Source organism: Quercus lobata, chromosome 12 (assembly GCF_001633185.2).
Source record: "Quercus lobata isolate SW786 chromosome 12, ValleyOak3.0 Primary Assembly, whole genome shotgun sequence".
Taxonomy (NCBI): domain Eukaryota; kingdom Viridiplantae; phylum Streptophyta; class Magnoliopsida; order Fagales; family Fagaceae; genus Quercus; species Quercus lobata.
In genome coordinates, this window is record NC_044915.1 from 36,418,350 (window position 1) to 36,442,152 (window position 23,803).

Here is a 23,803-nt window from a genome sequence, read left to right on the forward strand (position 1 = left end):
AGTAATGAGGAAGCTTCCGTGTGGCATGCACTATCGCCAGAATTGCCTTTTCTAAAGGTAGGTATCGCGCCTCGGCCTCATGTAATGATTTGCTCACATAGTAAACCGGTCGTTGCACCCCATTATCATCCCGTATCAGTACCAGGCTTACAGCATGGGGAGCTACAGCGACGTATGCAAACAGCACCTCGTCTGCCTCAGGGCTGGACATAATGGGTGGTCGGGACAGGTAGTCCTTAAGCTGCTGGAAAGCCCGAGCACACTCCTTCGACCAGTCAAACCCTTTCCACTTATTTATGAGGAGGTAAAAAGGTCGGCATCGATCTGCTGATCGCGATATGAACCGGTTTAATGCTACAATCATACCAGTGAGCTTCTGCACTTCCTTCGGGTTCCGAGGAGTCTGTAGGCTGTTAATTGCCTTGATTTGGTCGGGGCTTACTTCTATTCCCCGGTGGGTCACCATGTACCCTAAAAATTTCCCAGACCCGACCCCGAATGAACATTTGGAAGCATTCAGTCGCAACCGGTGCTCCCTCAAGATGGCGAAGATTATTTCGAGGTCTTTCACGTGCTCGGACACCCTTTTACTCTTCACAACCATATCGTCTATGTAAACCTCAATGATCTTGCCTAGTTGTGGCTCGAACATCCGGGTCATCATCCTTTGGTAAGTTGAGCCTGCGTTCTTCAGCCTAAACGGCATCACCTTATAGTGATAATTTTCGATGGGAGTCATGAAAGCCGTCTTCTCTTGGTCTTCTAGTGCAAAGGGTATCTGATGATAGCCCTAGAAGGCGTCCAGGAAACTCATTCGAGGGTGTCCCACGGTCGCATCCACCAATCGGTCGATTCGGGGTAGGGGGAATGGGTCCTTTGGGCACGCCTTGTTCAGGTCCGTGAAGTCCACGCAGACCCTCCACTTCCCTGTCTTCTTCCTTACCACCACCGTGTTTGCCAACCATTCGGGGTAAAAGACCTCTTTAATAGCCCCTGCTTTCTTCAGTTTTGCCACTTCGTCTCTTACGGCACTAGCATGTTCCTTTGAAGGGCGTCGGGGTGGCTGCTTCTTCGGAGTGGAAGAGGGGTTGACATTCAGGTGGTGACAAATAAGGCCAGGATCAACTCCCGGGGCGTCGTAGGCGTCCCATGCAAACACATCGACATTTCCTCTGAGAAATCTGACAAGTTCCTCTTTTTCTTGAGAAGGCAACTCAGAGCCGACCTGAAAGAACTTCTCCGGGTCGTTGTTGACAGCGATCTTATCTAAACTTTCGCATCTTATCTCCTCGGCCAGCCCATCGCCTTGCCTTGCCGAGGTGGCTAGTTGCTATAAGCTCTCTGGGGCCGAGGACTCGGTATGGGGCCGATGTAAAATGGCGGCCACCATACACTTCCTGGCTTCGGCCTGATCTCCTCGGATCTCTTCTACTTGTCCTCTGGATGGGTATTTTACTTTTTGGTTAAGTGTGGAGGTTACGGTTTCTAGGGCGTGGATCCATGGCCTGGCAACTATTGCGGTGTAGGGTGAGTAAGCGTCGACCACGATAAAATTCACCTCTACCGCCTCCGACCCAGTCTGTATGGGTAGTCGGATTTGCCCATTTGGCGTAACAATCCTTCCTTCGAAGCTGAGAAGGGGGGAATCGTAGGCTGCCAAATCGTAGGCTTCAAGTTCAGCCCCTTGTATAGATCTGGGTACATTATCTCTACCGCACTTCCCGAGTCTACTAACACCCTTTTTACATCGAAGCCCCCAATTCTTAACGTAACCACCAAGGCATCGTCGTGAGGTTGAATAGTTCCTCTCTTATCCTCGTCCGAGAATCCCAGTATCAAGGAGCTTCCCTTTTTTGACCTTTTGGGTTCCCTTTGCTTGTTCTCGGAGGGGAGCCGATCAACAGCTAGTACCCTGGGGAGGGGTGGCCCAGTTCTTCCTGGTGCGGCGAGGATGACATTTATCGTTCCGGTGGGGGGTCTTAAGGACACATCCTTTCGAGACTCCTGTAGTGCTTGACCGGGATGGCCGCTCGAGGGGTGCAGAAGGTGACGCAACTTCCCTTCTCGGACCAACTGATCTAAGTGATTCCATAGATTTCTGCAATCCTCAGTGGTATGCCCATGGTCCTGATGGTAGTGGCAGTACAGGTTCTGGTTACGTTTGGAAGGGTCTCCAGCCATCTTTCTCGGCCACCTGAAATAGGGCTCGTTCCTTACTTTCTCCAGCACCTGTTGTACTGGCTCCCTGAATACGGCATTCACTGTTTGCGGGTTGCTCTGCCCAGCCTGTCGCGAAAAATCTCTCCTCGGCTGGCTAGGGTTATACCGTTCCAATCTAAAATCATTCGCTTTGGGGGGAATGACCTTCTCCTTTCCCCTTCCTTGCAGCTGATCTTCTTCCACCCTTTTGTACTTGTCGATCCTATCCCTCAATTGATGAACGTTGGCAACTGGTTTACCAGTGAGGGATTTCCTCAAGCCGTGCTCGGTGGGGAGACCGCTTTTGAACGTGCTGATAGCAACAGCATCATGGTTGTCATCTAGGTCGTTATACACCTCCCAATATCTATCCAAGTATGCTTTCAGGGTCTCTCCTTCGTGCATGGATAAGGACAATAGCGAACTGAGGGGTCTGGGGACTCTGGTGTTGGTGATAAAGCGAGAGCAGAAATCCTGAGTGAGCTGCTTGTATGAGCCTATGGAATTTGTCTTCAGGCCGTTGAACCACCTCATCGCCATTGATCCCAAGTTGGATGGGAAGATTTTGCACATAAGGGCTTCATTTTGCGAGTAGATTGCCATTTTTTTTATTAAACTGACTCACATGCTCTACCGGGTCTGCTCGGCCGTTATAGATGGCGAACACCGGTTGGTTGAAGCATCTAGGCAACTTAGCCCCTTCGATTCTATACGTGAAGGGTGACCTTGAAACCTGGTCCAGCGCCTTCTTCATAGCATCGTTCCCCGAACCCTTGCTGGATGGGCTCTCATACTTCCGTACAGGGCGTGGTTCCCTTTCGTAGGAAAAGGTTTCACTTGAGGGGGTCCTTGACCTCCGTCGGAAACTCGCATCCTCCGCATTAGAAGACTCGCCTGAGTCGGAGGGAGATCATTTCCGCTGCACACGTCGTAGCTTCCTTTTTAGGTCATCTATCTCTCGCTGCATGGCCTGATGACTATTTCGCCTCTGGGACACGTGACTACTTATCTGAGTATGACTCTGGCTCGTCCGGATAGTATGCACACTTCCCTCACGATTTCCCCTGCTGCCTGGGTTGGCGGGGTTATTTTGCCTCTGGGACTCGGCGGGTTGTGTCTGTTGAGAGTTAGCCTGGTGAGGATTCTCCTGGTGCGGACCTAGTTCCGCCATGCTTGACCGTTGTGCTAGCTGATGCCCTAGTTCTCCCCACAGACGGCGCCAATTGTAGTTGCACGATTTTCCTGGCCCAAACCCTATTAATCAGGCCTCGGCCCAAGGCGCAACCCACAATAAATATTTGTAGAGGATGGGTCAAAGAACTTAGCCTCAGTGAGCCTATTCGGTCTGATACATGGACAATATTGTTGCAGAAACAAAAACACAAGGATGGATATCTAACGTAAGATTCTATTTCTTCAGTTCCGAATACCGTTTTTCTCCTTTTTCTTTAAGGGACTCCACTACATTATATAGCTCTCTCCTTCTTATCTGAACCTTACACTTGTTGATCATCTAAGCATCTACTTGAGCACCTGTCCCATCAGACACCCTGATCACTCCCTTGTGAGTTGCAGTGGCTAAGGTAGTACTGTTCAGGGATCTTTTCCTCATTAATGCGGCCAAGAGGGTGGTTGTGGCACATTTAATGCGGTGGTGGCAGCTTTCCATGAGATATTTTGGATTTTATTCTTTTTATATGCTAGGAGGATGAACTGTAATGGTTTGGACAAGTTCTTCGTCTGGACTTTGTAATGTCCGAGGAGGAGTTACTCCTCGGACAGGTTTCTTTTACTGCAATTGGGCTTGAATAATGCTTTATCTGTGACTTCTCCTCGGACAGGATGCTGCTCAGACGGGCCTGTAGTTAGACTAGCCCATTATTTTGGGCCGGGCCCCACAAATATAATTAAATTATTTATTTTAATTTTTTGACTTGGATTTTTTTATTAATTTAAATGTTGATGTGGCATTTAAAAAATGACAAATAAATTTTTTAATATTATTTTATTAGCTATGTCAACATTTACTGTGCACACAGTGTATATTCTGTTTGCTACCTCAGATTTTTCTGTTACTGGCTTGACGGCAGGGACCAAAATAAAAATGATTTTTTGAAATTAGGGACTAACCTAGGAGCGAAATCAATTTAGGGACCAAATCGAGAATCAACCCAAAATGTAGAGACCAAAAGTGCATTTTTGCCTATTATTTTATCCAACTGCAACCTATTGAGAATCTATTTTATGATGAACAATTTTGTTAACTTCTTATTGAGATTATACATATGTTCATCTTTCCTGCTATTCTCCGAACAATTTAGACAAGTAGTAAGTTTCCCTTGCGATGCATTGATAATGTTGTAATATTTTATGTAATAAGATAGTTTTGAAGAGTGTTTTACATATAGGGTAAATTACAAATTACACACTTAAAGTTTGGGGTAATTGGATTTTACACTCTGAAATTTCAGAATTTGGAATTTATCCCATGAAGTTTGGTGATGTTTGGATTTTACACCACGACGTTTCAGAATTTGGATTTTACCCCCTATATTTTATGAGTGTTTAAATTTTACTCCCTAAATTTTTTGGGTATTTGGATTTTACACCCTAAAGTTTTAGAATTTTGGGGTGTAAAATCCAAACAATCCTAAACTTTAGGGGGGGTTAAAATCCAAGTTTTGAAATGTCAGAATGTAAAATCCAAACACCACAAATTTCAGGGAGTAAATTTCAAATTCTAAAAATTCAAGGTATAAAATCCAATCACCTCCAAACTTTAGGGTTGTAATTTGCAATTTACCCCTAAAGTTGATATGGAATGTATTTTACATATATTATAACGTAATTGTTATAGAACTTTGTTAGTTTTGAGTTCATTATAAAAAATAAAAATAAAAACAACAATTGTAAATTGCATACATATATCTATTATAATTATTCAGTTCAAGTAATAAGCAATAAAAAAAACAACTTTGGGGGAATATCGTAGAATAAAAGTTGATATAGAATGTGTCTCTCTTTTTCCTTAATTATAAAACAAAATATATTTATGACTTTCCCACATCAACATCCCAAACCTTGAAACACCCATAGTCAATCACGGCCTTAAAAAACCTGCAAGTCCACAACATTCGATCTCAACATCAAAATCGTACCACTATCACTCAATATAAAATGCAAGCCCCTTTTCTTGGTAGCCAACTCATATGGGTTAGTATTGGAATTAGATAGGTGTCATCGAAATATTAAAGGTAAATGATGTTTTTGGTCCATGTGTATTTAACATGGAATGACATGAAGGGCTATGGATAGGTGGATATATAAAAAATTAGAAGTGCAAGCAATGAAAATAGTGAATTGAAATGTAAAAGTTTTGTGTGTATGTGTGAGGGATGAAAAATCTTAAAACATTAAACCAAAGGAAACAAAGAATATATATATTTTTAATTAGAAAAGTCTTGAAACATTGAACCAAATAAAACAAAAGGTTAATATTTAATTTTTTTTAATCTCTAATGTGCCACTTGAAAGTATTTCAATTTTTTTTTTTTTACAAAGAATGCGCCACATGGCAAAACCTTATTCTTGAGGTATTATTATTATTATTATACACACACAAAGATATGCGAAAATGCCATGGAATTTAGTAAATGATATGCAAGGTAAATCTTACAAACTAATGAATCAATAAATCTCGAAAAGAAAAGATTAAAGTTAATATGATCAATTTTATTATAAAAAATTTACAAATTAACGTAATAATAAATGTAATTGGTACCGTTATATGCGTTAAAATTTCCAATATCCCTAAGGTTATTAGTTTAAAATGATGGTAAATATATAGAGTTGTTCCCATCTTATGAATGATTAATTGATTTAAAAGACTAAAGTTTTCCTCCAAATCTCCTTCAATCCATGGACAAAACTTTCTTCCAAACCGATTTAGAGAAATCTTATCAATCTATTACGTGATGGGTGGTGACTCATTACATGGTCTATGGAATAAGCCCAAGTAAAAATTTATTTAAAATGAGAGAATTTATTATTACTTATAGGTGTTAATAATAACACCGGCTTCAACTTCAACATGGCATGGGTCATGGGGCTAATTTGGAGGAATAGGTAAAACCTTCCAACGGCATTCATGCTGCTCGTCTTTACCATGGTCACAAAAGCAAAAAAACAAATTGTGTCTTTTAAATTTTTTTTACAAAAATGATGTGACTTTGGTTTGGGACAGCTTAACTCTATTCGTTTTATTTTGTCTATAAATAAATTAGAGTATCCAAAAGAAGAGTGACACTTCAAAAAACCGTATATAAGTTGACATTCACACAATAAAAATAAATTGAATTTTAAATTTATTCAAATGCACACATTATTCAAATGCAAATTAATAATAGAGTTCTTTCTCAAAAAATTAATAATAGAATTCAGTATCATTTTATACGACAGTTTTATAATATAAATAAATTTCTCATTAATTTTTTTTTTTTCTAAACCTGGCTAATCAGATCATGGGGCTCTAGACCTTCACCTTATACCCATGTTTAATATGGCATGGTAGTTGACCTGTGATGCGTTTTGATTTGTTGATTCTTTTTTTTTCTTTTTTCTTTTTTTTGGTTTGGTTTTTTTTATAGGCACAATAAGAATTAAAAATTATTGAAACTTTTTATTTATTTAATAATTTGATAATTGGGGAATGAGTGCTTTAAACCCTTGATGTCTATAGCTAGAAACATCAGGAGATGCTAACTAGCTAGCTAAATGACAAATTTCTTGACATCATTGTTCTTTATATATTTTTTAGATGCAATAGAATCTTAAGTTATAGTGTGAGTTCCATGATAATTGCTCTCTATTATCATGTCAATACACTAATAGATTTTTTTATGTAAGAAGAATTTAAACTTCAAATCTCTTATTTGATAACAACATACTTTATTAATTGAATGGACTAGAACCCACCTTGACACCATTGTTATTGTTATAATTATTAGTTATAATATTGAATTATCAATCATGACTAAATTTTACCTGTCTTTATGCTTTTCATTTTATTTGAATGAATAGAGAAGGAAAACTGTCCGCGAACAGAATCCTGCTAATGATCCATAATTATGTCCCTTTCATGCTTTGCTTAATTTATTGAATATATATCCGCTATTCATGTGGCTTCATTAATTATGTATTTATGTTATTGTTCTCGTCTCCTTTACTGGTTGAAATTAAAATTCTTATCTCCTTTACTGGTTGAAATTAAAATGTGATATGGTTCAGGAAGTTCAAACCACATGGGCAGCATGATGCATTTGGGATTTTAGGTGAAAACAAAATTGAAGTTTTTTTTATATATTTTGTTAGGGACATGTTTTAACTCGTAATTTGGTAGATTTAGGATGAGTTTAGTACTTCAAGAAACATGTTCAAGCCAAGTATTAAAACCATGAAGATTAGACTAAGAAACAAGTGAAGAAAAGTTGTTTATTAAAACTCGATAAAAACAGTATCTATCAAGACTTAAGAACGAAGCTCGACAAAAGCTAAATCTGTTGAGATCTAAGAAATCAAAATTTCCAGATCTGATTTTTGGCTCATGTTGACATGTATGTGTAGGGTTTCTTTTCTCACAACTTTAGACATATATAAAGCTTATTTTAAAGGCAGTTATACATAGAAAACACATGCAGAAAGTGACCTAGTGGCTTATTCTCTTTGCAAGAAGTTACTGCGTCTTTTGCGCCTTAGGGTTTTGTAACCAAGTAGTTCTTGATCTTCATTGTTGATAAAGTGAAGAACTTTAGAGCATTTGTAGCAGTGTAGCTAAATAGCTATATAGTTATTTTAGCTACACCAAAACACAAAAAAGAGAGTTGCAGCAGTGAAGCTATATCTAAAATTTTATAGATGTGCACTGTAGCTAAAAGCTAAAATGAAAAATAATTTTTTATTCTCCCTCTTATTAAAATATTATTTTGTCCTTTTTTTTTTCTTTTCTTCTCAGAACTTTCACAACTCTCTACTCTCTCTCTCAACTTTCAGACCTCTTATGCCGCCGACCCACACCGCCAACACACGCCGCCACATACCCAGCTCGCCTGCCCAGCTCCGACCCACCCCTTCCGTCGACCCAGCTCTCCATCCCAAGCCCCAAGTCACAAGCCGAAAGAGAGATGTACGGGTAGAGCGATGAGATCGAAGCGTAATTGGAAACCAAAGCACGGCGAGGATGTTGACAGCGTGGGCAGCATCAATGCAGGGTTGATTCTCCACTAAACCCACAGTAACATCAACTCCAGCTCATCGCAGAATGTCAATGGTAATTAGTAACATCGCTCGTCCCCACGGCGCCATGACTGATGACGGTGGGAATTCTGGGTTCATGGGTTTTGGATTGCTGGGTTTGTGGGTTTTCAATTTTTTTGCTGGTGTTTTTGGTTCTTCGCCGCATGGGTTCTTTGGTGTTTGATTTTTTTGGTGGGTTTGGTTGTGACCATGGATTGTGGTTGAAATGGCGGTTTGTTGCTAGTGGAGTGGTGGTGGAGGTGGATGTAGCTGGCTGAAAGGTTTTTGTGGGTGGTTGTTCTTGGGCGTGGTTGTGAATTGTGCCATTATTAGTTTGTGGTGTTTTTTTTTTTTGTTGTGAGATGTATTATTTTATTGAAGTAAATATATTATTTTATTGTATTGAAAGTTAAAATAGACCTACTGCTGCAGCATGTTTTGTAAAGTGAGTAGGTAAAATAGATAAAGTAGTTTTTTGTGGTGCCAAATAGCTATAAAAATAGCTCCACTGTTGTGGATGCTCTTACAGCCAACAACATCTCCACTGCCAAATAGTCACGTACTGGAATCTGTGCATCATTGATTAGTCACATACTGGGATTCGTGCAAAAGGGTGGCGTTTATATATTGAAAAGTTCAGAGGTTCTGAAGCGGTAGAAGGTTTCTGCTGTAAATTCATCTACAGGGATTATAGAGTCTAGGGACAAATGTTTTGTACTAAATCTGAAACTTCTTTTTACTATAGTGAATTGCTTTGGGGAAGGTTTCCCCCAAGTTTTTTACTATGAAACTAATTTGTTTCATTTGTTTTCCTGGGTCATCATATCCTGTCTTATCTACTTTTCCGCTGTACATGATATTGATGTTTGTTTGTTTTAACAAAATTTATTCATAATAAATCTAATTAACAACTTGGGTTTAAAACTTATTTATTCTATCAATCGGTGTCTAAATTTCTTGACATATTTAAATATAATTTTTTTTAAAATTTTTAAATATTACTTAAACTTTATTATCTTATTTTAGATGCAAAATTACTAATTAACCACGAAGATTTTCTTTCGAGAAAGTTTATAGTTACAAAAAATTGGACAAAACTTTTCACATCTATTGATGTGACAGATTAATAGTGGTAAGTAAAATATGAAGTTAGTGATGGACCTAATTTTATTTTTTTTTTGAGAAGTTTCACAACATTTTCACAACAAATCCTAGATATTAAATTGTTATTAGTTCTAATTTAAATCCACCACTGAAATTACTTTTTTATCCACCAATAACAACTAGTAACAATTTGTCATTTATGATTTGTATATTACTCTTTTTTTTAGAAGTACTACATTCACAATATTTTTACAACAAATCCTAGGTGTTAAGTTGTTACTAATTCATTTGAACTCACTACTGAAATTACTTTTTTAGCTACCAATAACAGCCAGTAACAACTTATCACTTAGAATTTGTTGTGAAAATTTTTGTGAACATAGCATTTCTCTCTCTTTTTCTTATTGTTCATTTGCTAAAAAAATATTCTTTTATTTATTGGCTAATGTAGGGGGATGACTGCAAGCTCGGCCCGAGGACTGAGGCCCAAGAGACCAACCTAAGAGATGGGCTTAGCCTAGAGTATGGCGGTAAATAAAATAGCCTACTAAGTAGAAAAAATCCATCCAAGCCTACCACCGTGGAAATCCGTAGCGACTTCCTTCCCCTAGGTCAATTATTGAGGTGACATGCAAAACCATTTTCCTGAAGTAATGAAGGTGCCACGACTAACCAGTTTCTTCAAAACTGAGGTGTCCCCTTGTAGACATCTCATTTTACAACTTGCATTTAACCAACTAATAGATCTTTAGATTTGTGATATAAAACAAATCTTGATGCTCTAAAGATCATAATGGTATGTCATAGGTTTTGATCAGACCACCTGATCAAAAGTTATCATACAAACATTTTTCAATGATCATGGCTCGCCTACACGATGGGCTTGATCACGTCCTATTTTAAATACTTAATTTTAATTGGTTCTCATAAGAACTAATTTAAAAGTAATTAAGTGTGATGTTTGATTGGATTTCATTTTATTTCATTTTTTAAAAAAAAATAAAAAAATGTTTTTCTTTATGGCATCTTATCCTCTTTTAAAAAATTTTGGAGATATGATCCATGAAAAATTCAAAAAAACAGAAAAATGCTCAAAAAACGTCATTATCTACAGTAGCAACTTGAATCACATTTTTGACCAGGAAAACGTTGAAATTTGGATTTCTCTATTTCTATAAAAGTTGTAGAGAATTAAATTTCCTTTCAAAAAAAATCAATCCCGAATCAATTGGAATTTTGAGAAGCAAGTTATGGCCAAAATACGAAACAGGTGCAGAAGATAACACAAATTCAGCATTATCTTCAATTTTCTCTCAAAATTTCAAATGGGGATCAACATCAAATCTGTTCAAGCCTATCTAATAGACTTATCCTTTCCCTTTGCTTCAGAAGAAATATTTTTGAAAAATAAATTGGATAAAGAAACAGATATATCCTGTGAAAAAATTCAAAAATGCTCAAAAGACGTTACTATTTTCAGCAGCAATTTGAAACACATTTTTGGCATGGATAATGTTGAAATTTGGCTTTCTCTATTTCTGAAAAAGTTGTAGATAATTGAATTTCCTTTAAAAAAAAATCCATATTGAATCAATTGGAATTTTGAGTGGAAAATTAGAGCCAAAATACGAAGCAGGTGCAGCATCATTTCAAAATTTGAATGGGGATCAACACCAAATCCGTTCCAGCTCATTTAAACAGGTTATCTCCTCCCTTAGCTTCAGAAGAAAGCTAATAACTTAGCTTTAAAGCTAAGCCATCCCTTCCCCTATAAATAGAGAAGATCTCTTCCATTTTCTGGACCCCGAATTCCCTCTAGAGAGCTAGTGAGAAAGCAGAAAAGAAAAGCTGTTGAGCAACCATTGTTCTTACTTTGGTTGTAATTTAGTACTTTCTTGCTTTCTCTCTAGCCCTTTAAGTGATCACTTCCCCCTTTTAATTTATGTTGGTAAGTAGTTAATTGTGTTTTTTTAATTCTTTATACATGCTAGAATAAATGCTTACAAATCATTATTCACTTCTTTTATGCTATGCTTGGATGAACATGCCTATATGTCTTATTGATTTTCTCTTACATGCTTAGATGAACATTTCTAGGTGATACACAATTTTCTCTTGAATGCTTAGATGAACAATTCTAGGCTAATACACAATTTTATTTTGAATGCTTAGATGAGCACTTCTAGGCTAAAACACAACTTTCTCTTTAATACTTAGATGAACATGTCTAGGTAGTTGTTTTACTTTTTTAAATGCTTGAACAAACATGTCAAAGTATTTTGATTTTGTCTAGATAAACATGTCTAGGGTTTTTCCTTTACTTCTCTTCATAATTGCTTGAATGATCAAATATGCTTAAAGGTTTTATTTTTATTTGTTTCTCTTTGCAATTATGTTGATGACAAATAACATGACAATTTTGTTTTTCCTTCACATGCTTAGATGAACATGTCTAGGCTAAGAATTCTTTTTTTTATATTGATCTCTTGGATGAACATGCCATTACCTTCATTTTTTTTTTTACATTAAAATTGTTATCTAACAAGTTTTATTTTTTATTTATTTTTTTTTTTTGTTTCTCTTTATGTCAAATTCCCCTAGCACATATTTATTTACAATTCCTACAAATCTCATTTTTATATGACATATTCTTTGTATTTGTTTGACATGACATGACATGACATTGGCCACTTTAACCTAGGAGACCGGTTTTACCGGGCGAGATGGGTGCTTAATCCCTTCCCATTTTGTAAATTAGCCTCCGAACCAAGATCAAGGGTTCTAGACTATACTCTTGTATATACAATTTTACATTTTTTTTAGAATGTAACTAGGAAATTAAGCAATGTAATTTACTTTTCTTAGATTGTATTTAGGACAAAAAAGCATTGTAAATTTTTGTTACAAAATTCGATGTAAATTGTCATATACATTAATACAACAGAAGTATTTTTCATTAAAGGTTTTCTTTTTCTTTTTTTCCTTTTAAATTAAATAAGTGGCGACTCCATGTAAAACCCTCGATCTAGGGGGGAGCACATTTTTTACACCCCTCTATTCAAACTTACCCCGAGATACACAGCAAAGAGGGCATGGGAACCAATGCAGCAATTACTTCCGCATTAATGAGGCCCCTCACCTAATGTTAGTCACATTCAATACTAAATGACTGGCTTGAACAGTAAAAGTATCCCCAAAAGTCCTTCATGATTAAAAGATGGCAGACATTCCCAAAAGTCCTCCTTCATGATCAAAAGATGGCATAGCAAAAAAGAGATGGGACAAATATCCCCCAAATCCAACTAAGAGCAAGGCAGTTGGAAAAAGAGGAAAGAGGGGAAGATGGCTATAAAAGGAGGAGGGGGGCAAGAGAGAAGGGGTTGGAAAGATTAGAGAGAAGAAGTGTAGACAAGAACAAGAGAGAGAAAAAGAATAGAAAGAGATAATTTTGATGGTTTTTAGTTATAGAATCTACCCCATGTATCTAGGGAATTTCATTCCCAAGCATGTATATATGTTTGATTCTGACACTTTTCATCTATAATTTGTTACTTAGACTTCCCATTATGGATCTTTTCCCTCCCTTTAGAAATTAGTTGTGCAGATCTTATTACAACCTCAACGAAAAGCTGTTGATTGTTTTTTATTCTCACAACTAATATTTGAACTTAATTAATACTATTATAATAAAAGAAATAGTTTTATTGATTAAAATTGGGGGCCTTAGGCGACCGCCTCATTCACCGGTACTGTTGAGCTGGCCATGTCAAACCATGAATACGGCTCGTCCAGTATAAAAAGACATTAGACACAAACTTCACTTCAAACCATAAAATGGTCCTCAAGCTAATGGCTAGTTTTTTGGAGTATCATCCACAATCTGAATAAGTTTGGATGAGCTTCAGGTATTTCAGGAACTTGGATAATATTTTGGATTTCGGAACACATGTTCGAGGTTTTGAATGAACGTTGCTTCTTGATGGCTTGCTGCTTATATATATATATATAAAATAAAATAAAATAGTGCTCCAATAACAAAAATGTCCATGGACTGCTTTAGCCAACGGACAATGCATTTTGGAATTGGCCGGTCTAACATTTACATTTGGAACTGATGAGATATCTGCCCATTTGAGCCCAACACAGTTTACCCAAAAAAAAAGAAAAAAAAGATAGTCGCTAATGGCTGAGACCATGTGGACAAGTTATACTTCCAAGCAAAGCTATTTTTTAGAGCATGTTTAAGTATTTTAGGTTTGTCTTTAATTGATTTTAGTATGTGATGAATGTTATATTAGCTTCTGCTTCTGATAGTAGTCCTTTATTATCAAATTAAGACACCAATTATTTTTTAGTATATGTTGAATCAGAGATCTTTTATACAATTATCAAAAACTTTACTAATTAAGCTAATTGAAATTAATTAGTTGTGATGTCCTTATAACTAACTCTTTATTGTATAATAAATATTCACATATTCATGGTGTGACCTTCTAGAGAGAAGGTTTTTTTTTTTTTTAATTTATTTATTTTTATTTTAATTATTATAAATTATTGTTAAATAATTGAATTAAAATTTAGTTTTGTGACTTGTGTTTAAGGATGAGGAATACCTCTATCAGGGTTGAGGATTGCCTTCCTCCCCACCTGCTAATCAATGAGTCTCTCTCTCTCTCTCTCTCTCTCTCTCTCTCTCTTTTGAATGCACCTTTTTTTATTACATTATTTGCACCTTTTATAAACTCTCAAGGAGTATTCTTGATCCTCCAACTGATTTGGGAATTGATCAAACCATTCTTGACTTTGGACTAGATTGGGCCAAGCCTAAAACAAGTTGTATTGAAGGTTTTTTTTTTTTTTTTTTTTGGAAATTGGTCTTGGAGATTCCAAGTTTCCAACTTGGGTGTTATTGGAGTGGATTTTCAAACAATCTGAAGTATCGCTTGTTGATGTGATCCAAGTAATGATTTATTGGAATAAGGGACAAGGAATGAAGCTAATTTCAATTCCAATCAAGATGTAGAGATTCTCTCATTGCATGGAACCAATTGATGCCCATCAATTTTGGCTTTAAAAAATTGAGATTAAACAACTGAGAAAGCAAGTTGCTGCTGAGTTCAAGATGGTGCAAAGCTTGTATCCTCCTCAAGCCAGGAGTGTTGAGTAAAGCTTGGAGCCTTGGATCGTTTTTGTGTAAAGAGCCATGAACTCATGATTGATGTTTGCTATTTTGATACTACCATTGACTTTTATTTTGGTAATGAGTAGTGTTTTGGCTACTAGGTATATGAAATAGGGAAAAATTTGGGTTCAGTGTCCACTTTTAGTTACGTCTTATGAAATATGCATAATGTTTTCAAATTATAGATTACCGAATCTATATTGTAGTTTCAATAAAGGATATCATTGGGTTTCCTTCCCCTTCTTTTCAACTTTCTATTAAATTAAATAAAAAATCTCATTTGCTAGTGTGTAAAACATATGGGGTAGGAAGAATAAAGGAGTTCATAAACATTCAAAAAGAAAGAAAATAAAAGCCATTAACCCCATACAAAGAACACACTAAACTTATCTTCATAATCTTTTCTACCACCACAAATGTTCCCTCTCAACTTTTCCCACTAATAATGCCGGCAAAGAAATTGAACATATCCAAATTAGCCAGTCACAGAACATTCTAATCATCATTAACATTCAAAAGCAACAAAATAAATATCATAAAGCCATTCAAAGAACTCTAAAATCTCACTTCATATTCTAATCTACCACCACACGTATTCCTTCAACTTTTTTCTACTTTATGTGCAATGCCAGCATATAAATAATATATATATATCTTTCCAATTTGCCCAATTTGTGTAATTTGGTGCGTTGGGCTCCCATTCTTTGTAAAACTTTGCTTCCTGTGATCCTGTCCAACGCTATGCACGAATTACCTGTTTTGCTTTTGTACAATTATACATATATCTTCAACTGCTGTACAATTTGACTGAACTCTCTAACATTTCACGGTCGTTGCCTGGAATTTCTTTGACCCTTGATCCATTCTTGTATATCTTGAAGGCTGGAATGGACCTCACATGCTCTGAGTTTGCTAAGTAGGGGTGGTCTTCAATCTCCACCTGAATTTATTGACAAATACATAAATGAGTTAATTCTTTCTCATTTATAGCTAAGAATCAAGTCACACTTGTATAACTTTAAACGATATTACTACTAGTTCTTAACATTTTATCGGATTAACCATCATACACATTTGGTGCGATGGTTACTCCATAAGTATAAGTGCTTGTGAGGTTTGGGGGGTAAGGGCCGAAGTTCAAGTCTCCAGGAGGAAACTTCACGCACAAATACACTTGGATTATTCTAAAGTAGAATTCTATCTTATATAAAAAAATAAAAAAAATAAAAAAACATTTTATCAGATTAAAACTTTTGAAAATTCCATTGTAACAAGAAAATACCCCAAATCTTCTTTATGGTACACAAACCTTGAGGAAGTTAATAGATGGGAATCTCTTGCAAACGTGCTCCAGGACTTGCAACACTTGCTTGTGGTTCGATTTGTTACAAAAGAGCACCACGGACATTCCTGTTATTTAACACAACATATTGATTTTTAGTCGTATTAAGTCCTAATCTCCGTACAATCAAATAAAACTAGCGGATGTTGCAAATGAACAAGATGTGATGAATTACCCGGTGAGGTAATGAAGTGTCTGAAACGTTCATTGCTAGTGATGAAAATCAAATTTGACCCAAATTTCAGGTCTTTAATGTCTTCACCACGTTGCTTCTTAAGCTGGACCTGTGCCTCAAACAAAGCCCTGCCTACCTCCTCATCCCCAGGAGTCTCTCTTATCAACATCTCGTAGTCTTGAACTGAAGCTTCCCACCTTTCCAACTAAGTTACCAAAACAAAAAAAGAAGAAGAAGAAAATAAGTACTAGTAAACAAGCATCACTAGCTAGAAAACAGCATTTAACTCTCAAGCGACGATGATTTACCTTGGCATTGCAATCTGCCCTTCGTAGCCTGGCCTTGCTGTAAGAAGGCCGCACATTAAGAGCCGTGGTGCAATCTTCGACAGCTTTCTCATATTGGCCTAACTTGGACCGACAGGCTGCCCGGTTGCATAACAAAACTGCATTGTATGGATCATTTTCCAGTCCTTCATTATATGTGACAAATGCTTCTGAGAATTTCGATGCCTTGAAGAGCAAGTTACCACTCAACCGGGCTGATTTCACTGCCCTAGCCCTCTTTACCACTATATTCACCTCCTTGTTGCTTGGATCAAGTTTAGCTGCTTGTTGAGATGCTGCAACAGCATCTTCAAACCTGTCAAAAACCTTAATTTTAGCACATTGGCATTTTTTTCTAACACAAACCTAAGATGAATTAATTAGTATAATGATTAATGAGCTACAGAAAGCTGCAAAAACCCTTCTTCTTTTTTAACTCAAAGTTTTATATCCGAAGCAAGTTTTCAAGAAACTGCTCGAGGTTTTAGCAAAAGCCGCTCTCCATGGTCATATCGATTGGTTGAAAAGTCTAAAAGAGAACGTTGTTCTAGGAGGATGATACCCGTTGGTATGGGATTCAACGGATTAGTGCAACATTCAAGGCAACATACCAACATTCCTTTGGAAACCAAAAACAATAAACTATTCGAGGCTGAAATGCGAGATATTTTGTTCCACCATAGAGAATTATTTGATTTTTTCATTTCAAGGAATTTACATGATACACTGAGACAATCATTTCAAGGGTTGAATGATTCCTAAGAGCGGATTCAACCCCTTTCTTTTTAGCTATTTAAGGTGGAAAGCAACAAGTACTTGAAAAGGCCAAAAATGTTCACATTAGATCAATATAAATTCATATCTTGTTCAATGTTACACAAGTTTGAAGTCCACGCAAATAGCTTAGATGTGGCTCCTTCTTCACTTCAAATATTTTAAAACCAAAGTATTGTCATTCTTTCCTAATCTGAGAAGTGTCTCTGCCACATCTCTTTGTACTACTACTAACATTAAAGCAAGTAAGTCCACAAAAGAAAACTTCTTTTGTGAGCATTTCCATTAAATAATCAGCCAAGACCCTAAAAGTAAACCAATTTACAGAAAGGCACGTCTTATTAGACTAATTTACCCTAGCATTCTTATGGTAGATGCATGCAAAACTTGCAAAAAATTACCAAATAAAACGGAAAAAACTTGATTTTATCCCCTTTACATTTTTTTTGAAAATGTGTATAAGTGAAATTTACGAGTGTGAAGATGAAAATCTTTGGTGCCCCTGGTCCGGTAAAAAACACTAATCATACTTAGGCCGACAAATTTACTGTGCACAAGGAAAAAGTAAAAATGTGACATATCAAACATCCAGATTCCATTGAACCTATATTAGCGCAAAATGATCTAACTAACCTGCCAGCTGCCAAGTAAACCCGTGCCTCAATCATCATTATGTAAGCACTAGTAGCCGGGCCAATTAACCTTGTACAAGAATCAATACTTATGTTGGGTCCTTTCTGGTAGGTAGCATGGGCCTCTTCATGCCTATAAAGATTCAATAAGGCCTCCACATGCAGAGCGTAGACCTTCATGTATTATAATCAGAAAATTCCAATGTAAGAATAGTACAATGTTAAGAATTATAATCAAAGGTGGCAAATAATTAAAAACTCCTGCAGTATATGAAATTGAACAGAGAAAACTAACCTGTGGTGCTGAGTCTGCGCCGGAGGATATTGCATACTTGGTTTCCTTTAGCAAGGTATTCCATTCTTTTAACTTACGAGCCTCGGTGCAAATGCTGAGGTGGTTTTGAAGAGCTTGAGCTTTGGCTATGTCGTCTGAATTAGCATTGGCCCCCGCGTGTTTGTAGTGATGCAATGCTTTCCCTGCTTCTCCCAGTCTGCATGACATAATATACACTCTTTTTAGGAAAAATTTCAACAGGACAGGACAATGCGCGCGCACACATAGACACATTTACACACACAATGTTGTCCCACTTTATTCAATACCTGAGATACAGATTTGCCAGGCGATGATGTGCTCTGTGATATGATGGCTCAATTAGAATAGCTTCTTTGCACTCGAAAACAGCCTCCATAATCCGGCCTAGACCTATCAAAGCAGCACTCTTATTGCAACGGTAGGTGGCCTTATTTGAATCAAGACCAATTGCTCGGTCATATAGAGCCAAGGCTTCATCAAATCTACCCTGCTTATATGCCTCATTTCCCTTGGACTTAAAAGCCTCTGGATCTAATCTGTTTACTAGACCTCGAAGCTGTCCAAATTCATCACTATTCTTCCTAACAATGTTGCCCATGACAACATTGCCACCAAGCTTTCCAAAGCCATTTTTGGGGTTGTTAGGCATGAAACTTTTCTCTCTAAGATTCCTAGACAGGTAATCCACTGTCCTAACAGTGGAATTGGGACTGTTATTTCCTAACAATTTTCCAGGCCCTGTCTGTTTCAAGTTACCCAAGTGGCCTAAAATCATTGCATTGCTTGGAGTGGAACGAATGAGAGCTTTGCTTTCATTTAATAGCTGGGGATCAGTGATCATCTTAGTAAGCTCTGAAGAGTTACTAGTGGGCTCTCTTTTTAGCTTTCTTTCACGACCCAAGTCAGGAGATTGAGGCACCTTTGTTTGGACTGAACTAGTGGAGGATGATGTTGAGCTTCTTGCAGCATCAGAAGGTCTTCGACCGTGAACTCTTTTGTGAGAAGTTGTTGAAGAAACCTTGGGATGAACCAAAGTTGAATTCTTTGCGGATTGCTCATTGAGTTTTGGTGGAGATTTGTTGGCTAAATTGGAGGCTTTACAAGCAGACTCAACAGAGCTGCTTCTTTGCCTCTTGGAATGTTCAGTGCTTGGGAGTGAACGCACAGAAGTTTTTCTTGGCCAGTAGCTCCGGCGTTGGAAGATTCCACCCATAAATCCGCAGCCAAATTCACTATCCACTTCCATTTCTGCCATGACTGTCTCTTCAATGTATGTGATGACTATCAAACAAGACAACCTATAGAAGACCAAGTAGTGGAGGGTGAATTGTATTTGAATTAACCAATGATTTTGTAAGCACAAGGTGGCATCAAGATCATGTTCAAATCGTTAATTTAACATGAAGGATATGTACCAGGAACCAAAAAAAAAAAAAAAAAAATTAAAGAAAAGGAAAGAATGGCTAAGCATAAACAATTGAAGGAATTTCAAAAGAATGATAAAGGAAGGAAATTATCAAAAGAAGGCTTGAATGAGAAGGATTCTATGTAGCAAGCATAGTTTGAATAACGTCTAATAGATAGATATATATATATATATATGAACTCACAGCCTCCTAGAGTGGCTTCCAAGAAACCAACTTTATCTCTTTTGTAATTTTTTAGAGGGAGATATGAGAGGGAGGGATCAAGACTTTGTGGAAGAATAACATATAAGAAATTCTAAAATAAACCCAACCCTGTTTAAAAATAAAGATGCCTATATTATCATTTCATGATTTTGATAATGACTACATGATTCATACCATACAAAAAGGAATACTAGCTAGACATTTTTCAACTAATTAAGAGTGGTTGATCTAAGGATTAAAATACTATATATAGTTACTAATACAAATATACAATACCCTTTGAGTTTTGAGTTTTGACTAATTTTCTTGGTTTCATGTAAATTGTAACTCAAAGGGTTTTTTTTTTAAATATTTTTTGAGAATCAACTCAAAGGTTAGACTCTGTCAATGAGGCATATATAGTTAAATTGTCCATTCATGTCAATACATTATACTTCAACCGTTCAACAATTGAGATGACATGTGCTGGAACAAATTTAATTGCCTTATTTTGCCTGATGTGGTTTCTTATTAGAATCTTTTATCTGAAAAATCGAAAAACAAAAACCTTGTGTTTGTCATTCTATTTCTATAAACAAAATTAACAAATTGTTGTTGGCATACCGCATACCTAACTCGTCTATACATACTTTATACACGTGCTAATTTTATTTTATTTTTCTCTAATAAAGCTCATTACAATTTGCTTAATTATGGAAAAATAATCTATTGTTGTCAGCTTCCAAAAGTGTGAGTCTCTTTCAATTTAATTGCGATAAATGACCATGAAAACTTGTACAGCCAGAAATTAGGATGGGAAATGTTAACCGGGTGCTCTTTAAAGATGAGTTATTGTGGAGTTCAATTAATAAAAAATTGGCATAAATTAATAAGGGTGCTGAAAATGCAGTTAAAGTAGTAAGTGAAACTCAAAAAGTTGACTCTATTGACTTCATATCGTATAAAACAATCAAAAATCTAATATAAAACAATTTCTTAACAAGCATTTTACCGATACTAGTTAATGTTGATTATAAATAAATAATAATGGTAGACGTAAATGTATAATCTATGGCCCAAAACAGAAAAAGTTTAAAACATTAATTAGACTTTTCCCCCGAAAGGGAAAATTTTGCTGAGCACACTTTTTTTCTGATTGATGGTAACAACTGTCGTGTCCCTAATTAAGTGAATCAATTGAAAAAGTAAAAGGCAAAATTAACAATTAACATAAACAAACTCCGGATAATTAGCCAATTGGCAGTTAGGAAAACCAAGGCACCGCCAAGGGACTGTTTGGCCTGGACCCCAATTGAACAATGAACACAGCTGTATGCTATTATGGAATGGACTCTAGTTTTCATTCTTTACTTTGCCAAACACCCTTACCTTCCATTCATTCCTTTCTCTTTTTTTTTCTCATGGGGTTGGTAGTTGGTAGCAGATTTTTTTTTTTTTCTTTTTATTCTTTTGGTAATAATAGAGCAAGAACTAAAGAAATCCATGGGTTGGTAGCAGTTCTTTTTGCTGTCGTTTTGTGTGATAGGATTGTGTATCACTTTGTAGTTTTGTGAATGTTGTGTAGCATATTATAGATACGATGTTTTAGGACCATTTGGTGAAAACTGCAAAGGTGTTTAAAGGGTTTTGCAGACTATTTGTCTATGGATTTCCCTACACCTTGCCTGCTTCAATAGTAGTCGGTGCTGGCTTGTAACCCACAACGACAAAACTCAAAATTCTCAAAAATTATTCAGCTCCCGACGGCACCACCAAAATTTTATGTCCTCACAATTTGTAGTTTCAAATTTCAAGGTAGCAAACATTCTGATCATATGTTTTGCACATTTTATTAATGTCATAGAATTTGAAGTTGGACAAGAATCCCTATAGTTCGATCTATTTCATTCCATGCGCAATTGGGCCCTACTAATAATATTAGTGTTCTGTCTTGTGGTCTTACACTAAAAATAATTTAGTTTAAAATATTAAAAGCAGTGTCGTACGAACAATTTACTGTGTTATAAATTAATCCCAAACTCTTGAACCCTGTATGAATAAAGATTTCTGATTCCGATTGACTAATCTTGAACTCGTAATAATTGATGTTTAGGAAAAAACTGTTGCTTGGAACAAGAGGGGGGTATTTCACAAGAATCCATAGTAACATTGAAATATTAGCCAACAAAGGTTTAGGATTACATGTAGTTATGCTCATTTATGCAAATAATTAAATTTTTTAAAACTAATTAAATATTTTCAATGATTGATCAGTTGCTTGCATTACTATATTCAAGAAGGCAAGAGAAGTTGAATAAAGTTCTTCTTATTAAAAGAATTGGACAATAGTATAGATGTGGACAAAATTACGCAATTTTAATTTATTAAAATTACATTGCTTTGAAATAAGTTAGCGTTTAATGGCTACTTAGCCTACTTCATTAACAAAATTGAGTGGAAAAACTTATTTGTTCGTCCCCCAAATGTTGTGTAATATTAGGGGTATGGATTCAAATTTTAAAAATAAAATCAAAATTTATTCAAAATTTGAGGTTGTAAATTACAATTTAGTCTACTAAATAAATTTTCCATGAATTATAGCCCTATATGTAAATCCACAAATATGTTACATGAGAAAATATTACTTTGTAATCCTCCCAACAAAATCTCAATTGCTGCAAAAGAAGATTCTAACGGATGGTGTATGTCTATGTTTAGTAGAGAAGTGGAGATCAATTTACATGCCCTGTGGAAGTACAGGTTTTGCTAAAGATGTTTTCAAGTAAAATGGAAACACAACAATGTTTGATATTGATCAAACTTCAATGAAAGAATTCCAGAATCAAACAGATTTTTGAAATACTCTCATAGAAGTATTTAAAGTTAGGTTGATAAAACCAATTTAGAATAATTCATATTTATAAGAGCTCATATTAGAGTTCTAATAGGCATTTTTTAAATTAAAATTTACAAAAATAGCTTTAAATTTTCTACAGATTCGGTAAATTTAGACCAAATTTACCAAAGCAAACTAATCTAAATAAAATAACTAAATGTAGGCCTAAATACAAGCATCTATAGACAAAAATCTTGAATTACGTGCCCATCTGCCTTTAACTTATGATTATTCAACATATCAAGAAATTTCAAGGACTCTTGTGCTACTTTAATCCCTCCACTTGTGAAGAACTCATAGGATGCTTTATGGTTGTAATTTGTTTGAATTCGTTAATGTAAAATTGTAAATCATTGCTTTCTTTTATTAAAAGAAAAAAAAAAAGGAATGAAAAATTTATTCAATACTTTAGGACCAACACTTCATACCCTCACATAAACAATTATAATGGTTAGAAAATTTGGAAATTCCTTGTTTGTATAACTTAACAAAGAATTCATTCATAGAAAAAAAAATATAAAATAAAATAAAAAGTTGATAGTAGATGAAGCCGTGTTGAACAATGTGTTCCTCATTCTTTTCAGCGGTGTTTATTTCATCCTTTACTTGCCACTGCCGACAAAAGAGAAAGGGGCTCTCATTCTCTCCCAATCCTGATTTATGTTGTGTGGAGAAAGATAGGAATAGGCACGGGCTGAGACTGAGTCTGAGTGGCACATAAACTAGTCCCTGGAGAGAATCATATGTTTTCTGACTTCTTCACCAAAAGCCTAAAAAGTAGTCAAAGTTAACAACTTGCAAAAAGTATTTCTAATCTTATTTTTTTATCTTTCTTTTTTGTTGTCTTCGTTTTTCTAAAACAATTTGACAAAACGATGGCAGATTGATGTACTCGAACACCAAAATAGAAAAGTGCTAAAAGCTTTTTCAGTCCTCTTAAAACAAGAGGTGTTAGA

The 23,803-nt window shown here is 36.0% G+C and overlaps 1 protein-coding gene across 1 annotated transcript; it reads right to left on the reverse strand.

Annotated features, from left to right (window-relative positions):
• Window positions 1-15,144: 15,144 nt before the first annotated feature.
• Window positions 15,145-19,968, reverse strand: LOC115971891 (TPR repeat-containing thioredoxin TTL1-like). The gene is made up of 7 exons (XM_031091993.1): window positions 18,629-19,968; window positions 18,321-18,516; window positions 18,027-18,199; window positions 16,602-16,935; window positions 16,294-16,498; window positions 16,086-16,186; window positions 15,145-15,716 (listed from the first exon to the last, which is right to left on the reverse strand). The coding sequence occupies exons 1-7, from the start codon at window positions 19,594-19,596 to the stop codon at window positions 15,564-15,566; spliced, it is 2,130 nt and encodes a 709-aa protein (XP_030947853.1). The 5' UTR covers window positions 19,597-19,968; the 3' UTR covers window positions 15,145-15,563.
• Between the last annotated feature and the right edge of the window lie 3,835 nt (window positions 19,969-23,803).

Coding starts and splice junctions, on each gene's coding strand:
- LOC115971891 (XM_031091993.1), bottom strand. CDS start 19,596: ATGGCAGAAATGGAAGTGGATAGTGAATTTGGCTGCGGATTTATGGGT. Junction 18,517..18,628: donor CTGGCAAATCTGTATCTCAG/GTATTGAATAAA, acceptor TATGTCATGCAG/ACTGGGAGAAGCAGGGAAAG. Junction 18,200..18,320: donor GCGCAGACTCAGCACCACAG/GTTAGTTTTCTC, acceptor TAATACATGAAG/GTCTACGCTCTGCATGTGGA.